General features: G+C 51.1%; 1 protein-coding gene across 2 annotated transcripts in view; it reads left to right on the top strand.

Moving 5' to 3' along the window:
* pdgfd (platelet derived growth factor d) overlaps positions 1-6,728 on the top strand; it is a 266,172-nt gene extending 259,444 nt beyond the window's left edge. For both annotated transcript variants that reach the window (XM_072476742.1, XM_072476741.1), the window contains exon 7: positions 4,483-6,728. In XM_072476742.1, coding sequence (XP_072332843.1) covers positions 4,483-4,614 — 132 coding nt within the window. In that variant the 3' untranslated portion in view covers positions 4,615-6,728. The remainder of the gene's footprint in view (positions 1-4,482) is intronic.
* The last annotated feature ends 10,437 nt before the right edge of the window (positions 6,729-17,165 follow it).

The raw sequence follows: 17,165 nt of genomic DNA, 5'->3' as shown, positions 1-17,165 counted from the left end.
CATAAGTACTCCCACTCCACCCTATCAAATGCCTTCTCTGCATCCATTGCCGCCACTATCTCTGCCTCCCCCTCCACTGGGGGCATCATTATCACCCCTAATAGTCGTCGCACGTTAACATTCAGTTGTCTCCCCTTTACGAACCCCGTCTGGTCCTCGTGCACCACCCCCGGGACACAGTCCTCTATCCTCGATGCCAGTACCTTTGCCAGCAATTTGGCGTCCACATTCAATAATGAAATAGGTCTATAGGACCCGCACTGCAACGGATCTTTATCCCTCTTCAGAATTAGCGATATCGTCGCCTCCGACATTGTCGGGGGTAAAGTCCCTCCTTCCCTGGCCTCATTGAACGTTCTCACCAACAACGGGGCCAACAAGTCCACGTATTTTCTATAAAATTCCACCGGGAACCCGTCTGGTCCCGGAGCCTTCCCTGCTTGCATGTTCCCCAGCCCCTTACTAACCTCGTCCACCCCAATCGGTGCCCCCAGGCCTTCCACCTCCTGCTCCTCCACCCTCGGGAACCTCAATTGATCCAGGAACTGCCGCATCCCCTCCTCTCCCTCTGGGGTTGGGACCTATACAGTCCCTCATAAAAGGTCTTGAACACCTCGTTTATCTTCCCTGCTCTTCGCACCGTGGCTCCCTTTTCGTCTCTAATTCCCCCTATCTCCCTCGCCGCTGTCCTCTTTCGCAACTGATGAGCCAGCAGGCGACTAGCCTTTTCCCCATATTCATACCTCCTCCCCTGTGCCTTCCTCCACAGCACCTCCGCCTTTCTGGTGGTCAGGAGGTCAAACTCCGTCTGGAGTCGTCTCCTCTCCCTGTACAGTCCCTCCTCCGGGATCTCTGCAAATTCCCTGTCCACCCTTAAAATCTCCCCCAGTAATCTTTCCCTTTCCTTGGCCTCTGTTTTCCCTTTGTGGGCCCCAATGGAGATCAGCTCTCCTCTGACCACCGCTTTTAGTGCTTCCCATACCACTCCCACACGGACTTCCCCGTCGTCATTGGCCTCCAGGTACCTCTAAATACACCCCCGCACTCTTCCACACACTCCCTTGTCCGCCATCAATCCCACATCTAATCGCCAGAGTGATCTCTGCTCCCTTTCCTCTCCTAGTTCCAGGTCCACCCAGTGTGGGGCACGGTCCGAAACCGGTATGGCTGAATACTCAGCTTCTTCCACCCTTGAGATCAACGACCTTCCCAGAACAAAGAAATCTATCCGGGAGTACACTTTATGGACATGGGAGAAGAAGGAGAACTCCCTGGCCCTCGGTCTAAGAAATCGCCATGGATCCACTCCCCCCCATTTGGTCCATAAACCCCTTGAGCACCTTGGCCGCTGCCGGCCTTCTTCCGGTCTTTGATCAGGATCTATCTAACCCTGGGTCCAGCACGGTATTGAAGTCCCCTCCCAATATCAAGTTTCCTACCTCCAGGTCCGGTATACGACCCAACATCCGTCTCATAAATCCCGCATCGTCCCAATTCGGGGCATATACATTAACCAACACGACCTCCATTCCCTCCAACCTGCCACTCACCATTACATATATACCTCCGCTATCTGCTACGATGTTCTTTGCTTCAAATGCTACCCGTTTCCCCACCAATATGGCCACCCCTCTATTCTTTGCATCTAGTCCTGAGTGGAACACCTGTCCCACCCATCCTTTCCTTAACCTAACTTGGTCCGCCACCTTCAGGTGCGTCTCTTGGAGCATAGCCACGTCTGCCCTTAGTCCTTTCAAGTGCGCGAGCACTCGGGCCCTTTTGATCGGTCCAATCAGGCCTCTCACGTTCCACGTGATCAGCCTCACTCGGGGGCTACCTGCCCCCCTCCCGTGTCGACTAGCCATCACCTTCTCTAGTGCGCGAGCACTCGGGCCCTTTTGATCGGTTCCATGTGATCAGCCTCACTAGGGGGCTACCTGCCCCCCTCCCGTGTCGACTAGCCATCACCTTCTCTAGGCCAGTCCCATATCCTGCCTCCGCGCTCCCACTCGCGCCCCAGGCGTCGCATTCCATCCCCGTCCACCCACTCTTTAGCCATTTCCTTTTTGATTTCCGCAGCAGCAACCCAGTTGTCCCCCCCCCCCCCCCCCCCCCGCTAGATCCCTTTCTAGCGTGATTGCTCCCCCAATATTACTTCGCAAGTCAGCTGACTTCAACTGACCCCGGCTACTCCTGCTCACTCCTTGACCCTCCCGTGTGGGGAACTCCCATCCGCCTTGCGCCTGTCTTCCCGCCATAATCTTTCTGGCGCGGGAACATCCCTTTATCTGACCCGCCTCTTGTGGCGCAGCTCCCTTTCCTCTCCCCCTCCCATTCCTCATTCTCCGCCTATGTCCCTTCTTTGCCCCCCCACCGGCGCCCACATTTCCTAGTGTCTCCCCCCATCCCAATTTACTTCTCTATTTACATCAACCAGAACAATAACAATAACAATTCTTACAGTATCAGTCCCTCAGTTCCGATCCAATTTCTCCTCTTTAATAAAGGTCCATGCTTCTTCCGCCGTATCGAAATAATGATGTCTCTCCTGGTGCGTAACCCATAGTCGTGCCGGCTGCAGCATCCCGAACTTCACCTTTTTGTGTAACACCTCCTTGGCTCGGTTAAAACTCGCCCTCCTTCTCGCCACCTCCGCACTCCAATCCTGGTACGCCCGTACCACTGCATTCTCCCATCTGCTACTCCGCACCTTTTTAGCCCATCTCAGGACCTCTTCTCTATCTTTAAGGCGGTGAAATCGCACGATTGTCGCCCTGGGTGGTTCTCCCGCTTTTGGTCTTCTCGCCGGGACCCGATGTGCCCACTCCACCTCCAAGGGGCCCGTAGGGGCCTCAGCTCCCATCAATGAGCTTAGCATCGTACTTACATAAGCTCCACAGTCCGCTCCTTCCACTCCCTCAGGGAGACCCAGTATCCGAAGGTTCTTCCTTTGCGCTCTGTTTTCTAGTGCCTCAATCCTTTCAATGGAGTGCCTCGTGCATCTGTGTTTTGACCGCCAGGCCCAGGATCTCGTCCTCATTATCCGTCACCTTCTGCTCCACCACGCAGAGCTCTGTCTCCTGGGTCCTTTGTGCCTCCTTGAGCCCCTCAATTGCCTGTAGCATCGGGGTCAGCACCTCCCTCTTTAGTAGCTCCACACACCGTCTCAGGAATTCGTCTTGCTCGGGCCCCCATGTCGCCTGGGTTTTCTCCGTCGCCATCTTGTGTCTTCTCCCTTTCTGACCCTTTCGTCGAAGATTCCTCGCGCTGCAGCCGCCGCTGCCGATATTTCCCTCTTTCGTTGGGGGGGGGGGGGGGGGGCGGGGGGGGGGAGACGACTCCCTATTCACTCACCCCACACCGGGTTTCGTCGCCCAAAAATTTCCCGTTGGGGCTCTTAAAAGAGCCCGAAGGTCCATTGGAGCTGGAGCCGCCGAAACGTGCGGCTTAGCTGGGCATCGCTGCAACCGGAAGTCCTGCCTGGGCCTGTTGATGGCAAGTTTGGCCAGGCCCAGGTGCAGGCTCACGAAGTGGTGGAAAATGCTTCCAAAGGGTTAAAAATTAGACGGCAATCAGTGGCACACTCATGCATTGCAATTCTGACTAAATTAGCACAATTGACTTGTCAAGGACGGGTTAGGGCACTGATTAGGCAACTGGTTTCCTCTGTGGTAGGTGAGGGACACCCTGGTGCATGTGGAGACTGCAAGTAGAGTGTCAACTTCATCCTTAAGAGGCACCCTCGTTTCCTCCAGCACTCATGAGCTATGGATTAAACGAGCCTTCCAACTTGTACAGCCAGCCACCTAGACAGTAATCCTTGACAGCCTGACCTCCATAACCACTCGCCTTGAACTTCCATACAGTTCATGCCACCTGGTTTCACAGTGCTGCCCCCCCCCCCCCCAATGACTCTAAGTTGCAATTATCTGGGTTCCCCTCATCATCTCCGCTGCTCCCTTTGTACATGGCACCCTGGATGTTAATGGCGACCTGAGCGCTTACCTCCGATATCCCTTTCGGAGGTAAGGTTGGCAGGTTCTCGTTTTCGTACAGCTGCTGCAAATCACGCTGGCGAGCCATCACTCTGGCGACCGATGAATATTCAGTGGCGGGGGTGGGTATGTCTCGACGGATGGACTCGCTAATTATATTAGAATGTATTAAAATGACGTTTCCAGCCTTCTGTGGTGTTTATCCCATTACGCCATCGGCCAAGGGGCCTTGAAATCAGAAAGAAACCCATCTTGCCGGTGAGAATCGCATTTTCCAATTCTCGCTGAATTTCCCGCCCGTGTCGCCGGTTCTCACTGACGGCGAACGCAGGCTCAAAATCACCCCCTCCCCATGCATTGGTTGAGAGGTTTTCGTTATTTATATTTACCTTTATGCTCTTCGGGTGCAAGAATCAAGATTTTGATTTAAGATGTTAAGGCAATGAAAGAATTCTATTTCCTGATGGTGCACATGGTTTCATTTCAGGTGCTGAGATTTATTCCTGAACCTGGTCAGTCACGCAGGAGGGGTAGAAACAAGAACATGGCCCTTGTGGACATCCAATTGGAGCATCATGAACGTTGTGACTGCATTTGCAGTTCCAAGCCACCGCGATAAATTAAGAATTGGAATACTGATGGAGACTGTTAAGGACCTTATTTTTTAACAGGATTGCATTGTGTGTACAGATGATTGCTGACACCAGAATTAATGTTTTCCAACACTACAGAAAGTAATTAACTGCTGTGCTTGAATATATTCTTTAACTAGCATTGTGGCAGCCAGACTTTCATAATAATGCCTTGCTTATTGTAGTCAGAATATTATAAAACTTGAGTTTTATTAATTTGACTAGCTTTAATGCAGAGACAATCTTCCATTTTTTTCCTAATGCTCAGAATATCATCTCAATCAGTTTACTGGATTTAAGTATGAGAACATATCAATTGTAAAGCATTGTTTAATGACCAGAGTATTTGTTGAATGTTGAAGAAGGAAGTTAATTCACAGATGGGGCTTTCCTATTAGAAGCACCTTGAAAGTTTCACATTGTAACAACTATTTCAGATTAAAAATGAACCTGCTTTATGCAAAGCGCTTTTATGAGACTATTTGGGGTTAAATTGTTTCTCAGGCAATGTTTGTTAATGCTTTGATTTCTTTCAACTACTTATATCACTGAACATGTAAATGATATTTAAATTCCTTCCTTCCAGCCCATTGCAAGTCTACTGAAATATAATGCAAGTTTTTAAATATTATTGGTCAAGGAATTTCTTTCTGTCTGTTACAGTTTTTGTTTTATTTTTTAATACATAACACAACGATTGATGATTACTCTCCACAATCTTCCTCTGAAAAGGCAGAACCTTTTTTTAAAATCACGAATGATTGAACTCGTACTGGCAATGTACTTTGAGTTTGATCGAGCCTGATCGTAAAGCTTACTTTGACCTGATCTTCCAGATCTTTTAAATATGAAAAACATCCTTCTGGAGGAAACATGAATGCCTCCTTGCTGAATGAAATAGACTCGAATGGGGCTAATAACTGCATGAAACAATGGTTGACGCAAAGTGTTTTAAATTGAAGTCATTCAGCTTCATTCTGTTATAGGTGAATATACTTGGTCCAAATGCTCTTATTTATAATCACACCAGTCTTCAAATAATCAGCATTCAAATCAATCTGATTGTCCATTAAAGGCACAAAGCCTGTTATACCTAACATGTTCAATTCAAACCTTAATCTGAACATGAGAACAATTATTTCAGCTACTTTCTAAGAATATGGCCCAGTACGTACATTCATTATAATGGATGTAGTGTACAATAGAGAGCAATTTCACCACTTTCTGCTCACATCAAAAGTCACTTGCCCATTGTCAGTGCCGATGACCTGTGAATCATACTTCCTGGAGAAGCTAAGCAATGAGAAAAAAAGGATACTGCATTCTGGCAATAACTATTAAAATCTTATTTGAAAATCCTGTAAGATTCAAAGATTTCCAATATGGAAAAACTTTAAAACCAATTAAATATTTACTGTTCCATTTAGAGTCACGCAAAGCAATTTCATAATCTTTTAGGATTAATGGTGAAGAATTTTGAACAATGTAAATACAAATCACTTAATGAATGGAATGGATTTCACATGAGGAGGTTCATGTGCCATCTTTTAATAGTGCTGCCTGCTTAAGATCATGAACCTGTAAAGCTCTCTGCACCTTATAAATTAATGCAATATTATCTTTCAAATTCATATCCCAAAGTACCTTTTTTGAGAATTTTCAGAGTCAACCATCACATTTACAAGTTACCAAATAAGCAACAGAAAGTGATTTTCTTAAGAAAGCATTCATTTTATCTTAAGAATAGGCATTTTTTAGTTTCCTACATGTTGTACAATAATACGCCGGGCTACATTATTAGTGCACTTCCAGTACTGCAAGGCTTAACAGCCTTTAGAACAATTCTGCAGGGTCCTGGGATACTGATTTTGTTCTTGTGTAATAAGAACACAATTATCTAAAATGCAATTCCTGCATTTTAGCACAACTTATTTTTAAATATATATTTGGCATTTCAAAAAGCTTCTTTTGTTTTTGTATGTATTATTATGATTAGAATTATGATCTGTTCTTTAATTTGATGGAATGTAAAGATTGCTTGAGAAAGGGAATTGTAGAGGATTATTTTTTGTTACAAAATAAACTAAAATTTTCAACTTTCCTTGCTATGCCATTTCTTGGACAATTCTCAAGTGTCCATTATTAGCAGAGGACTTGCCGGATGGTTGAATCAGGTTGAAGAAAAAGTTTGCAAATATCATCAGCAGGATTCTCAGTTTGGGAGATATTGGGGTGTGATTCTCCGGACCGCCAGCTGCGTTTTCCTACGCGGCGCCACCCCCGCCGGCAGCAGGATTCTCCGTTCCCACAGCCGGCCTATGGGATTTCCCATTGTGACCACCACATGCCATCGAGAAACCCGTGGCCGTGGGTGAGCTGCTGGCAAAACGGAGGATCCCGCCGACAGAGAATTCCGCATTTGTTCTCCAGCCAGAGGTGAATTGCAACCAGTTTACAAACCTGGAACTGCAAACCGGCAAGCAATTCAGTGTTCCTTGCCATGCAAGTTTATGCAGGGTGTATAATATGAGAGATTCCCGAAGGAATCCCTCTGTCAAGTTGCCATTTTGAGCGGGCAGCCCGATAGTGAGGTCCCGTGGACGGCCACCCACTGGCACCGCAATTCAGCCTCAAATATACACTACGCACCACACAGCAGCCCCCCTACCCCAGGTTTGCCTGCGTGCCCCCCCCCCCATCCCCAAGAAGGGGGGTGACCCGACCAGCCACTGAAATAAGGAGGGAGACCATCCAGGAAGGAGAGAGACCCACCCAGGGACCCCAGTATTAAGGAGACCCCCCAGGGGCCCCTGTAATAGAGGGACTCCACACAGGGACCCCTGTAATAGGGAGACCTCAGGACCCCTGGCATAGGGAGACCCCCCACATGGACCCCTTTAATAGGGAGACCCCTGTAAAAGGGAGAGCCCCCGCTAGGGTCCCCAGCAATAGGGAGATCCCCCAGGTACCCCTGTAATAGGGAGACCCATGTAATAGGGAGAGTCCCCCCAGGGACCCATGCACTCCACCTTGCACCACATGGCAGCACCCATACCGCCCACCGAGTGCCCTGTTCACAAAGGCCACCAACCGTCCACCACTGTGCTACCCACACCCAACTGCCAAACACTCTGCTTTTTATGTCTCTTTCCATGCCAGCGCCCCCCCCCCCCCCCTGGGCCAACAACTGCAGGCATTAAGAGAAGACTGGAGTGGGCCCGTTGAGCCTGCGACTCCTCACCTGGTCAGTGGATCCGGAGAGAGCCGTCGCTAAGGCGGAGGTCGGAATTGGGGAGAACCAACTGAGTCCCGCTGAATTGCGTGACCCTGTGGCACACGTAGCACAACCCCCACACCACCCCCACACTACCCTTCCACCCAGCTCTCCCACACCACCCCAAATCCAGCACCCTCCACACCACCACCTCACCTCCCCCAGACCACCCCCACACCCCACCTCCCCACACCAACCCAACCCCACCACCTCACCTCCCCACCACCCCCACACCCCACCTCCCCACACCCACCACACCTCCCCGCCACCCCCACCCCACCCCAAATCCAGCACCCTCCACACCACCCCACCACCTCACCTCCCCCAGACCACCCCACACCCCACCTCCCCACACCTACCTCACCTCCCCGCCACCCCCACATCACCCCACCACCTCACCTCCCCCAGACCACCCCACACCCCACCTCCCCACACCCACCTCCCCGCCACCCCCATATCACCCCACCACCTCACCTCCTCACCACCCCCACACCCCACCTCCCCACACCCACCTCACCTCCCCGCCACCCCCCATCACCCCACCACCTCACCTCCCCCAGACCACCCCACCTCCCCACACCAACCCAACCCCACCACCTCACCTCCCCACCACCCCCACACCCCATCTCCCCACACCCACCTCACCTCCCCGCCACCTCCACCCCACCCCAAATCCTGCACCCTCCACACCACACCACCACCTCACCTCCCCCAGACTACCCCACACCCCACCTCCCCACACCCACCTCACCTCCCCACCACCCCCACATCACCCCACCACCTCACCTCCCCAGACCACCCCACACCCCACCTCCCCACACCCACCTCACCTCCCCGCCACCCCCACATCACACCACAACCTCACCTCCCCCAGACCACCCCCACACTCCACCTCCCCACACCAACCCCACCACCCCATCGCCCCACCACCCCCACCCCAAACCCAGCACCCACCACCCCCACACCACCCTACCACCCCCACACCCTACCTCCCCACACCAACCCATCCCCAACCACCCGACACCACCCCTCCACCACCCCAATCCGAGGGCCAAACATGCGTCATTTCATGTGTCTTGCACTGAGGTGGGCTATTCTGGTGCCCCCAGCACCCGGCACAACCCCATGACACATCAAGCGATGAGGCAGCACTAGACAGTGAAACGAGGCCCCAAGCACCAGCCCACAACACTCATGGGCACCAGTCCTGGGATGACACCGACTTTCCGTCACAGCTGTCTCCAACACCCTCCACCATCCCAGAGACATTCACCTTGTTTGGGTATTATAGCGAAAAGGTTCCTGGGACACTATCTGGTGCACACCACACACGTGCAGCGATACATCAGGTGGAGGCAGGACGCCCCAAGGGGGCGGACGGTCAGATGGTGCCCAACCTCAGGGACTAGCTGCCGTCAACGGGTGTCGGGCTTCTGGAAAGGGCAGTCACATCGATGCTTCAGACGCAGACACAGAGCCAAGGACTGCACGAGGGGCTGTCACCAATCATCCAGCGCCTGCAGGTGCAGTTGGAGGAGTCCAACCGCCTGTAGGGGCAGGAGGCGGTGGCAACCATACGTGCCACCCAGGCAAACACCGCACGTATGGCATCCACGGTGGAGGCCTTGAGGGCGAAGGTATCGGCCCTGGGTCAGGATGTCCAAGGCCTGAGACACTCTGTTCGGGTGGTGGCTAAGGCACAGGACAGGGCAACCTTGTCAGAGGCAGCTATGTAACAGAGCCACCTGGACATTGCAGCAGCGCTCCAGAGCTTGGCCCAGTAACAACGGTCATGGCTGCGGGCATCGACGGCGTTGCCTGGGCACTGGCTGACCAGCGCCAGTTACAGAGGGTCATGACACAGTCCCAGAGGGAGGTGGCCCAGTCCCTGTGCTCCATGGTGTGAACATTGAGACCTGGTCGAGACGAGAGCGGGCCTCCAGGACTGGCAGCAGCAGGTGACGGGGGAGCCACCAAACCTCACTCCCCATCCCAAGGAGTAGCCCGGCAGCCATCGGGCACCCGAAGGAGGAGATGATAGGGCCCATGCCGGTGACCCCCCGCAGGGGAGGCGTTGGAGACCACAGCGCCTCAGACTCCCTCCCCTTCCTGTCCCTGGCGCCTCCGATGGGCAGCAGGCAGAACAAGGTCGCACCACACTGCCTGAGAAACTGCCAAACCAGTCCATGCATGTTCACCCCAGAGAACGGCCGCCAAAGGGACCCAGGTCACAGGGTGGGATTCGCAGCAGGTTGCCTCCACACAAAGTGCCGCCTGCGGATCCACCTAGATGTAGCATTAGGGCCAAAAAGGCCAGAAAGTTAGACACCAGTTAAGTTGGCACGGGTACAGCACACAGGATATCGACAATGCCAGTCCGTGCCTGGGGCACTCCAGTTCCAGGGAGAAACTGCAACCCCACAGCCCATCCCCTGGTTACCCCGCCACTACTTCCCCTGGCCCTGGCATACGGCCGCTCCTCAGCTAGCCATGCCAGCAGCAGGACAGGCAGCCCATGGTTGCGCCTCTAGGAACATAACCTACCTCCCCTCTCTCCCTCAGCAGCCACTCCAATTATTTCACGATTTTTAAAATCATAAGTGAACCTCACCGTCAGCAATTCCTCCTGGCGGAGGCAGAACATCGCCCAGGCCCCGGAGAATACCTGGATGGGCCCCGTTAATAATATGCCAATGGACGTTACTGTACAAATGTCGTAGAATGCACTCACGCCACTGTCGAGACACCGGAGCACGGCATTGTCGGGCGCCCAGCGCCGACCTCCATTTTCGGCAGACGCCAAATCCTGTTTCCCGATTCCACCGCCGGACTGTGGAAAGGCACAAAAAGCCTGATCCTGTGAAAAAGTTCCTCAGTGCCATTGCACTAGCGGGAATCTAACCAGTTTTCCTGCTGACGGGAGCACTTTGCCTTCATCTGGCAGAACTGCGTCCTAACTCTCAGCGACTGTTCCACCATGACACCCAGGTCTTGTTGCACTTCCCCTTTTCCTAAACTGCCACCATTCAGATAATCTGCCTTCCTGTTTTTGCCACCAAAGTGGATAACCTCACATTTACCCACATTATATTGCACTTGCCAAGTTTTGCCCACTCACCCAGCCTCTCCGAATCACCCTGCAGCCTCTTTGCATCTCCTTACAGCACACACTCACACCTAGCTTAGTGTCTGATGTGTTGGGTGCTCTGGATCCGTGGAACACATACAGGTCACCAACACTTAAAATAGTGCAACACTATTTTATTAAATCAGAAACTGTTTGTCATGATATTCAGGTAAACGTCATGGTGCAAACATACATACATACTGATGGACAGATCAACGGACCAACCAATACACACACAATGCCACAGCCAATCACAGGCAAGAGCATACACACTATAAAACGGGGAACACGACACTTCCCGCTTTTTCCAGCAGGAGACAGCGCAGGGCACAGAGCTCACAGCAAGCCACTCAGACATCCACCATGTGCTGAGTGCCACTCCAAGATAGTGTCAGGGATAGGTCGACAGATTCAAGGGTAATGAACGAACCACAGTAACCAGTTTACCATTGTAAATATTGTTAGTAATAAAACTGAGTTGTACCATCCGTGTTGGTTCGTCTGTGTAGCAGAGCACCCAACACGACACTGTTGAACATACTTTCACTGTGGGTTAACATGATATTAGATTGAACTAAAGACCTATGCCTTGTCCTAACCAGTCTATGCACTCAGCACATGGTGAAGATCTGTGCTGTAGGCTGTGAGCTCTGTCCTACTAGGAGGCTGCAGCTAGAATGAGCGGGAACTCTGATGCCCCCTGCCTTTATAGTGTGTGTGCTCTAACTGGTGATTGGCTGCGGTGTTGTGTGTGTTGATTGGTCCCACTGTGTGTCCATCAGTGTGTGTGTGGCTGCACCATGATATACTGGTGTATATTATGACAGTGTCATCTGCAAATTTGGAAATATTGCATGCAATTCCCTCGTCCAAATCATTCAGGTCCATTGTGAAGATCTGGGGTCCCAGCACTGAACCCTATGTACCCTACTAGTCACTCTGAAAATGACCGTTTATTCACACTCTCTGCTTCCTGTCTGCCACTTTTTTGCAGGGGGTAAAAGGCTGACATTTAGCATGGTGCTTACGCCCTGCTCAACCGGTTCCACCGGGCTCCGTGGTGGCCCCGGTTGTATCTGCGGGCTTTGCCCCCGCATTTCTACCCCCCAACCCCGCAACCTTGGCCCGTCAGTGGCCGGCACAGTGGGGGCCTCTTTCCTGGCCCCTGGTCCTGATGTCAGGAGTACCGTTGGCTGACGGTGCCCTTGCCAGCATAATGCGCCGTGGCCCCTGCCTGGCGTCCCCATTGTGGCTACTTGGGTGTGGGATTGGCTGGGTGGGTGCACCCATACGGCCGATGTCACTCTGCAGAACCAGGGGCCAGGGTGGGTGGTCAATGGGGTGCGCAGCAGGCTGGCTGCCTTGCAAGTCACAGCAATGGAGGTTCCAGCCTGGACACTGCCCCAGTCACCTGGGAGGTCACTCCGGCCACGTGGCCCATATGCCCATCATCGCCCCCTCCCCCAGTCCTGGCAGGGCCCCTCCACTCCAGCCAGCCTGGCCAGTGTCTGCCCCAGCAGCCCACGGTCACGCCTCTCTGTGTCCTACCTTCTCCCTCTCCCTCATCAGCCACACTACCGGTTTCACGATTTTTAAAAGCACAAGTGAACCGCGCCGTCGGGAACTCGGCCCATTGGAGGCAGAGAATCACGGAGGCCCCGGAGAAGACCGGGTCAGGTTCGCTAATTATATACAAACAGTGTTTACTGTACGTGCGTTCCTGACCGCATTGACAGTGCTGTTGAGGTGTCGGAGAATTAAAAGCGGCACGATGGCACAGTGATTAGCACTGCTGCCTCACAGCTTCAAGGACCCGGGTTCCATTCCGGCCTCGGGCGACTGTCTGTGTGGAGTTTGCACTATCTCCCAGTGTCTGCGTGGGTTTCCTTCGGGCGCTCCCACTGTCCACAGACATGCAGGTTAGGTGGATTGGCCATGCTAAATGGCCCCTTAGTGTCCAGGAAGTTAGGTGGGGTTGCTGGGTTACGGGGATAGGTTGGAGGTGTGGGCTTGAGTATGGTGCTCTTTCGGGCAGCACGGTAGCCTTGTGGATAGCACAATTGCTTCACAGTTCCAGGGTCCCAGGTTCGATTCCGGCTTGGGCCACTGTCTGTGCGGAGTCTGCACATCCTCCCCGTGTCTGCGTGGGTTTCCTCCGGGTGCTCCGGTTTCCTCCCACAGTCCAAAGATGTGCAGGCTAGGTGGATCGGCCATGATAAATTGCCCTTAGTGTCCAAAATTGCCCTAAGTGTTGGGTGGGGTTACTGGGTTATGGGGATAGGGTGGAGGTGTTGACCTTGGGTAGGGTGCTCTTTCCAAGAGCCGGTGTAGATTCGATGGGCCGAATGGCCTCCTTCTGCACTGTAAATTCTATGACACACTAAAATTGTGATTTAGCTTCAAATTGGCGCATGCCGCAATTTTGGCGTTGGAAACGTATTCTCCGCCCAATTGCGTTTTGCGATTTTGGAGTCAGCCAACGGAGAACTCCGCCCATAGCCTCCCAAACGGAGAATCTTGCCCACTATATTTAATTTTTTTAGTTAACCACAAAAGGTGGGCCTCTCCCATGGAATTTTTCCCATTGGAATGTATCTATTCTGTGTATTCTGAAAAATCCCCTTAAGTGTCTGCCAGCACTTCTATATTGACTTATCCTTTAACCTAAATTGCCAGTTCACTTTCATGAGCTCTATTCTCATGTCCTCATAATTATCCTTACTTAAGTTTAAAATACTAGTCTTAGGGTGGGAGGCAGCTCGCAGCGGTGGTATCTTCATTGCTGTCAATGTCTATGGCATTTTGCATTGCTCACGTCACCGGGAAGCTACCATGGTAGGGTCACCATCAGCAGGACGGGAAGACCTCACCACCAGGAAGGGCCAGAAAATTCAGCCTTCAGACCTACTATTCCCTCACTCAAACTGAATGTAAAATTCAACATATTATTATCACTGTTACCTAGGGCACCTTCATTCTGCAGTCATTAATTAATCCTATCTGATCACACATTACCAGGCCTAATATATCCTGTTTGACTCCAGAAGGTGCTGATTTAAGAAATTATCCTGTAAACATTCTATGAATTCATCATCTATGCCACCATTGCCCTTCTGATTATTCCAGTCTCTATGTAGATTAAAACCCTTCATGATAATTGGCGTACCTTTCTGACAAATTGCCACTAAGTCTTCTTTGATACCCCATTCTACCATCATTCCCACAAGTGACTTCTTGCTTTTATCATTCTACATCTCTACCCAAATCGCTGGTTTCCTGAACTTAAGCCACCCCTTTCTAATCTTCAAATGTCATTTTTCATCAACAGAACTACCCCTTCACTTTTTTCTTACTTCCAATCCTTCCTAAAAATGACAGATCCTTCAGTACTAACCCCAAATCAATGCTATCCCACAGCTGTGTCTCTGTAATGGCTATTCGATCATAATTATTCATTTCAGTTTGCGTTGTTCATTTGTTTTGTTTCAAATACTACCTGCATTAAGGTATAGAGCCTTAAGTCATGTCCTTTTATTACTTTTGTAACCTCTAGTCTTATCTGTTGATTTACTCTAAGATTTATACTCCCTGTTCCTCCCTGACGCAGTCTGTTTATCATTTCCCATATCAACACCTTCCTCAATTTCCTGACTACCTTTGATCACTTGCTCCCACTATTTATTTCAAGACCCTCTCTACTTCCCTTGTGATGCAGTTTGCAAGTACACCAGTCCCAGCATAGTTTAGGTGTAGACCGCCCCAATGTTACATCCCCCACTTTCCCCAGTACTGATGCCATTGGCCCACAAACCGGATCCCACTTCTCCCACACCAGTCTTTGAGCCATGCAGTCAACGCTCTAATTTTAAGCACCCTATGCCAATTTGCTGAGATATTAATCCAGAGATTATAAGATTCGAGATTCTGAATATTAATTTATTGCTTAGTTTCTCATGCTCTCTATGCCGAACCTCTGGGATTGGATTGGATTGGATTTGTTTATTGTCACATGTACCGAGGTACAGTGAAAAGTATTTTTCTGCGAGCAGCTCAACAGATCATTAAGTACATGAGAAGAAAAGGGAATAAAAGAAAATACATAATAGGGCAACACAACATTACAATGTAACTACAAAAGCACTGGCATCGGATGAAGCATACAGGGTGTAGTGTTAATGAAATCAGTCCATAAGAGGGTCATTTAGGAGTCTGGTGACAGTGGGGAAGAAGCTGTTTTTGAGTCTGTTCGTGCGTGTTCTCAGACTTCTGTATCTCCTGCCCAATGGAAGAAGTTGGAAGAGTGAGTAAGCCGGGTGGGAGGGATCTTTGATTATACTGCCCGCTTTCCCCAGGCAGCGGGAGGTGTAGATGGAGTCAATGGATGGGAGGCAGGTTCGTGTGATGGACTGGGCAGTGTTCACGACTCTCTGAAGTTTCTTGCGGTCCTGGGCCGAGCAGTTGCCATACCAGGCTGTGATGCAGCCTGATAGGATGCTTTCTATGGTGCATCTGTAAAAGTTGGTAAGAGTTAATGTGGACATGCCGAATTTCCTTAGTTTCCTGAGGAAGTATAGGTGCTGGTGTGCTTTCTTGGTGGTAGCGTCGACGTGGGTGGACCAGGACAGATTTTTGGAGATGTACACCCCTAGGAATTTGAAACTGCTAACCATCTCCACCTCGGCCCCGTTGATGCTGACAGGGGTGTGTACAGTACTTTGCTTCCTGAAGTCAATTACCAGCTCTTTAGTTTTGCTGGCATTGAGGGAGAGATTGTTGTCGCTACACCACTCCACTAGGTTCTCTATCTCCCTCCTGTATTCGGACTCATCGTTATTCGAGATCCGGCCCACTATGGTTGTATCGTCAGCAAACTTGTAGATGGAGTTGGAATCAAGTTTTGCCACGCAGTCGTGTGTGTACAGGGAGTAGAGTAGGGGGCTAAGTACGCCGCCTTGCGGGGCGCCGGTGTTGAGGACTATTGTGGAGGAGGTGTTGTTGTTCATTCTTACTGATTGTGGTCTGTTGGTCAGAAAATCGAGGATCCAGTTGCAGAGTGGGGAGCCAAGTCCTAGGTTTTGGAGCTTTGATATGAGCTTGGCTGGGATTATGGTGTTGAAGGCGGAGCTGTAGTCAATAAATAGGAGTCTAATGTAGGAGTCCTTGTTTTCGAGATGCTCTAGGGATGAGTGTAGGGCCAGGGAAATGGTGTCTAATGTGGACCGGTTGCAGCGGTATGCGAATTGCAGTGGATCAAGGCATTCTGGGAGTATAGAGGAGATGCGCTTCATGATCAACCTCTCGAAGCACTTCATTACGACTGAAGTCAGGGCCACTGGTTGGTAGTCATTGAGGCACGTTGCCTGGTTCTTCTTTGGTACCGGTATGATGGTGGTCTTCTTGAAGCAGGTGGGGACCTCGGAGTGGAGTAGGGACAGGTTAAAGATGTCCGTGAATACCTCTGCCAGCTGGTCCGCGCAGGCTCTGAGTGCACGACCAGGGATCCCGTCTGGGCCCGTCGCCTTCCGAGGGTTCACTTTCAGGAAGGCCAATCTGACTTTGGAAGCTGTGATGGTGGGTATAGGTGAATTATGGGCTGCTGGGGCACTCACCAGCAGATTGTTGGTTACCTGCTCGAACCGAGCATAGAACGCATTGAGTTCATCGGGGAGGGGTGCGTTGCTGCCAGAGATACTGTTCGGCTTCGCTTTGTAACCCGTTATGTTGTTTAGTCCTTGCCACAACCGCCGAGAGTCTGTCTGTGACTCTAGCTTGGTTTGATATTCTCTCTTGGCATTCCGGATGGCTTTGCGGAGGTCGTACCTGGATTTCTTGTATAGGTCAGGGTCGTCTGCCTTGAACGCCTCAGATCTGTCCTTCAGTAGGGAGTCAATCTCGCGATTGAGCCATGGTTTCCGATTGGGGAACGCACGTACTGCTTTCTTTGGCACGCAGTCGTCCACACATTTGCTGATGAAGTCTGTGACGGTGGTGGCATACTCATTTAAGTTGGTCGCTGAGTTCTTAAATATGGACCAGTCCACTGTCTCTAAGCAATCACGTAAGAGCTCTTCTGTCTCCTCGGACCAGCACTGCACAACCTTCTTAGCTGGATTCTCCCGTTTGAGTTTCTGCTTGTA

Source organism: Scyliorhinus torazame, chromosome 15 (assembly GCF_047496885.1).
Source record: "Scyliorhinus torazame isolate Kashiwa2021f chromosome 15, sScyTor2.1, whole genome shotgun sequence".
NCBI lineage: Eukaryota > Metazoa > Chordata > Chondrichthyes > Carcharhiniformes > Scyliorhinidae > Scyliorhinus > Scyliorhinus torazame.
The sequence above is the reverse complement of the archived record's forward strand: the minus strand, read 5'-3'. Positions and strand labels throughout refer to the sequence as shown.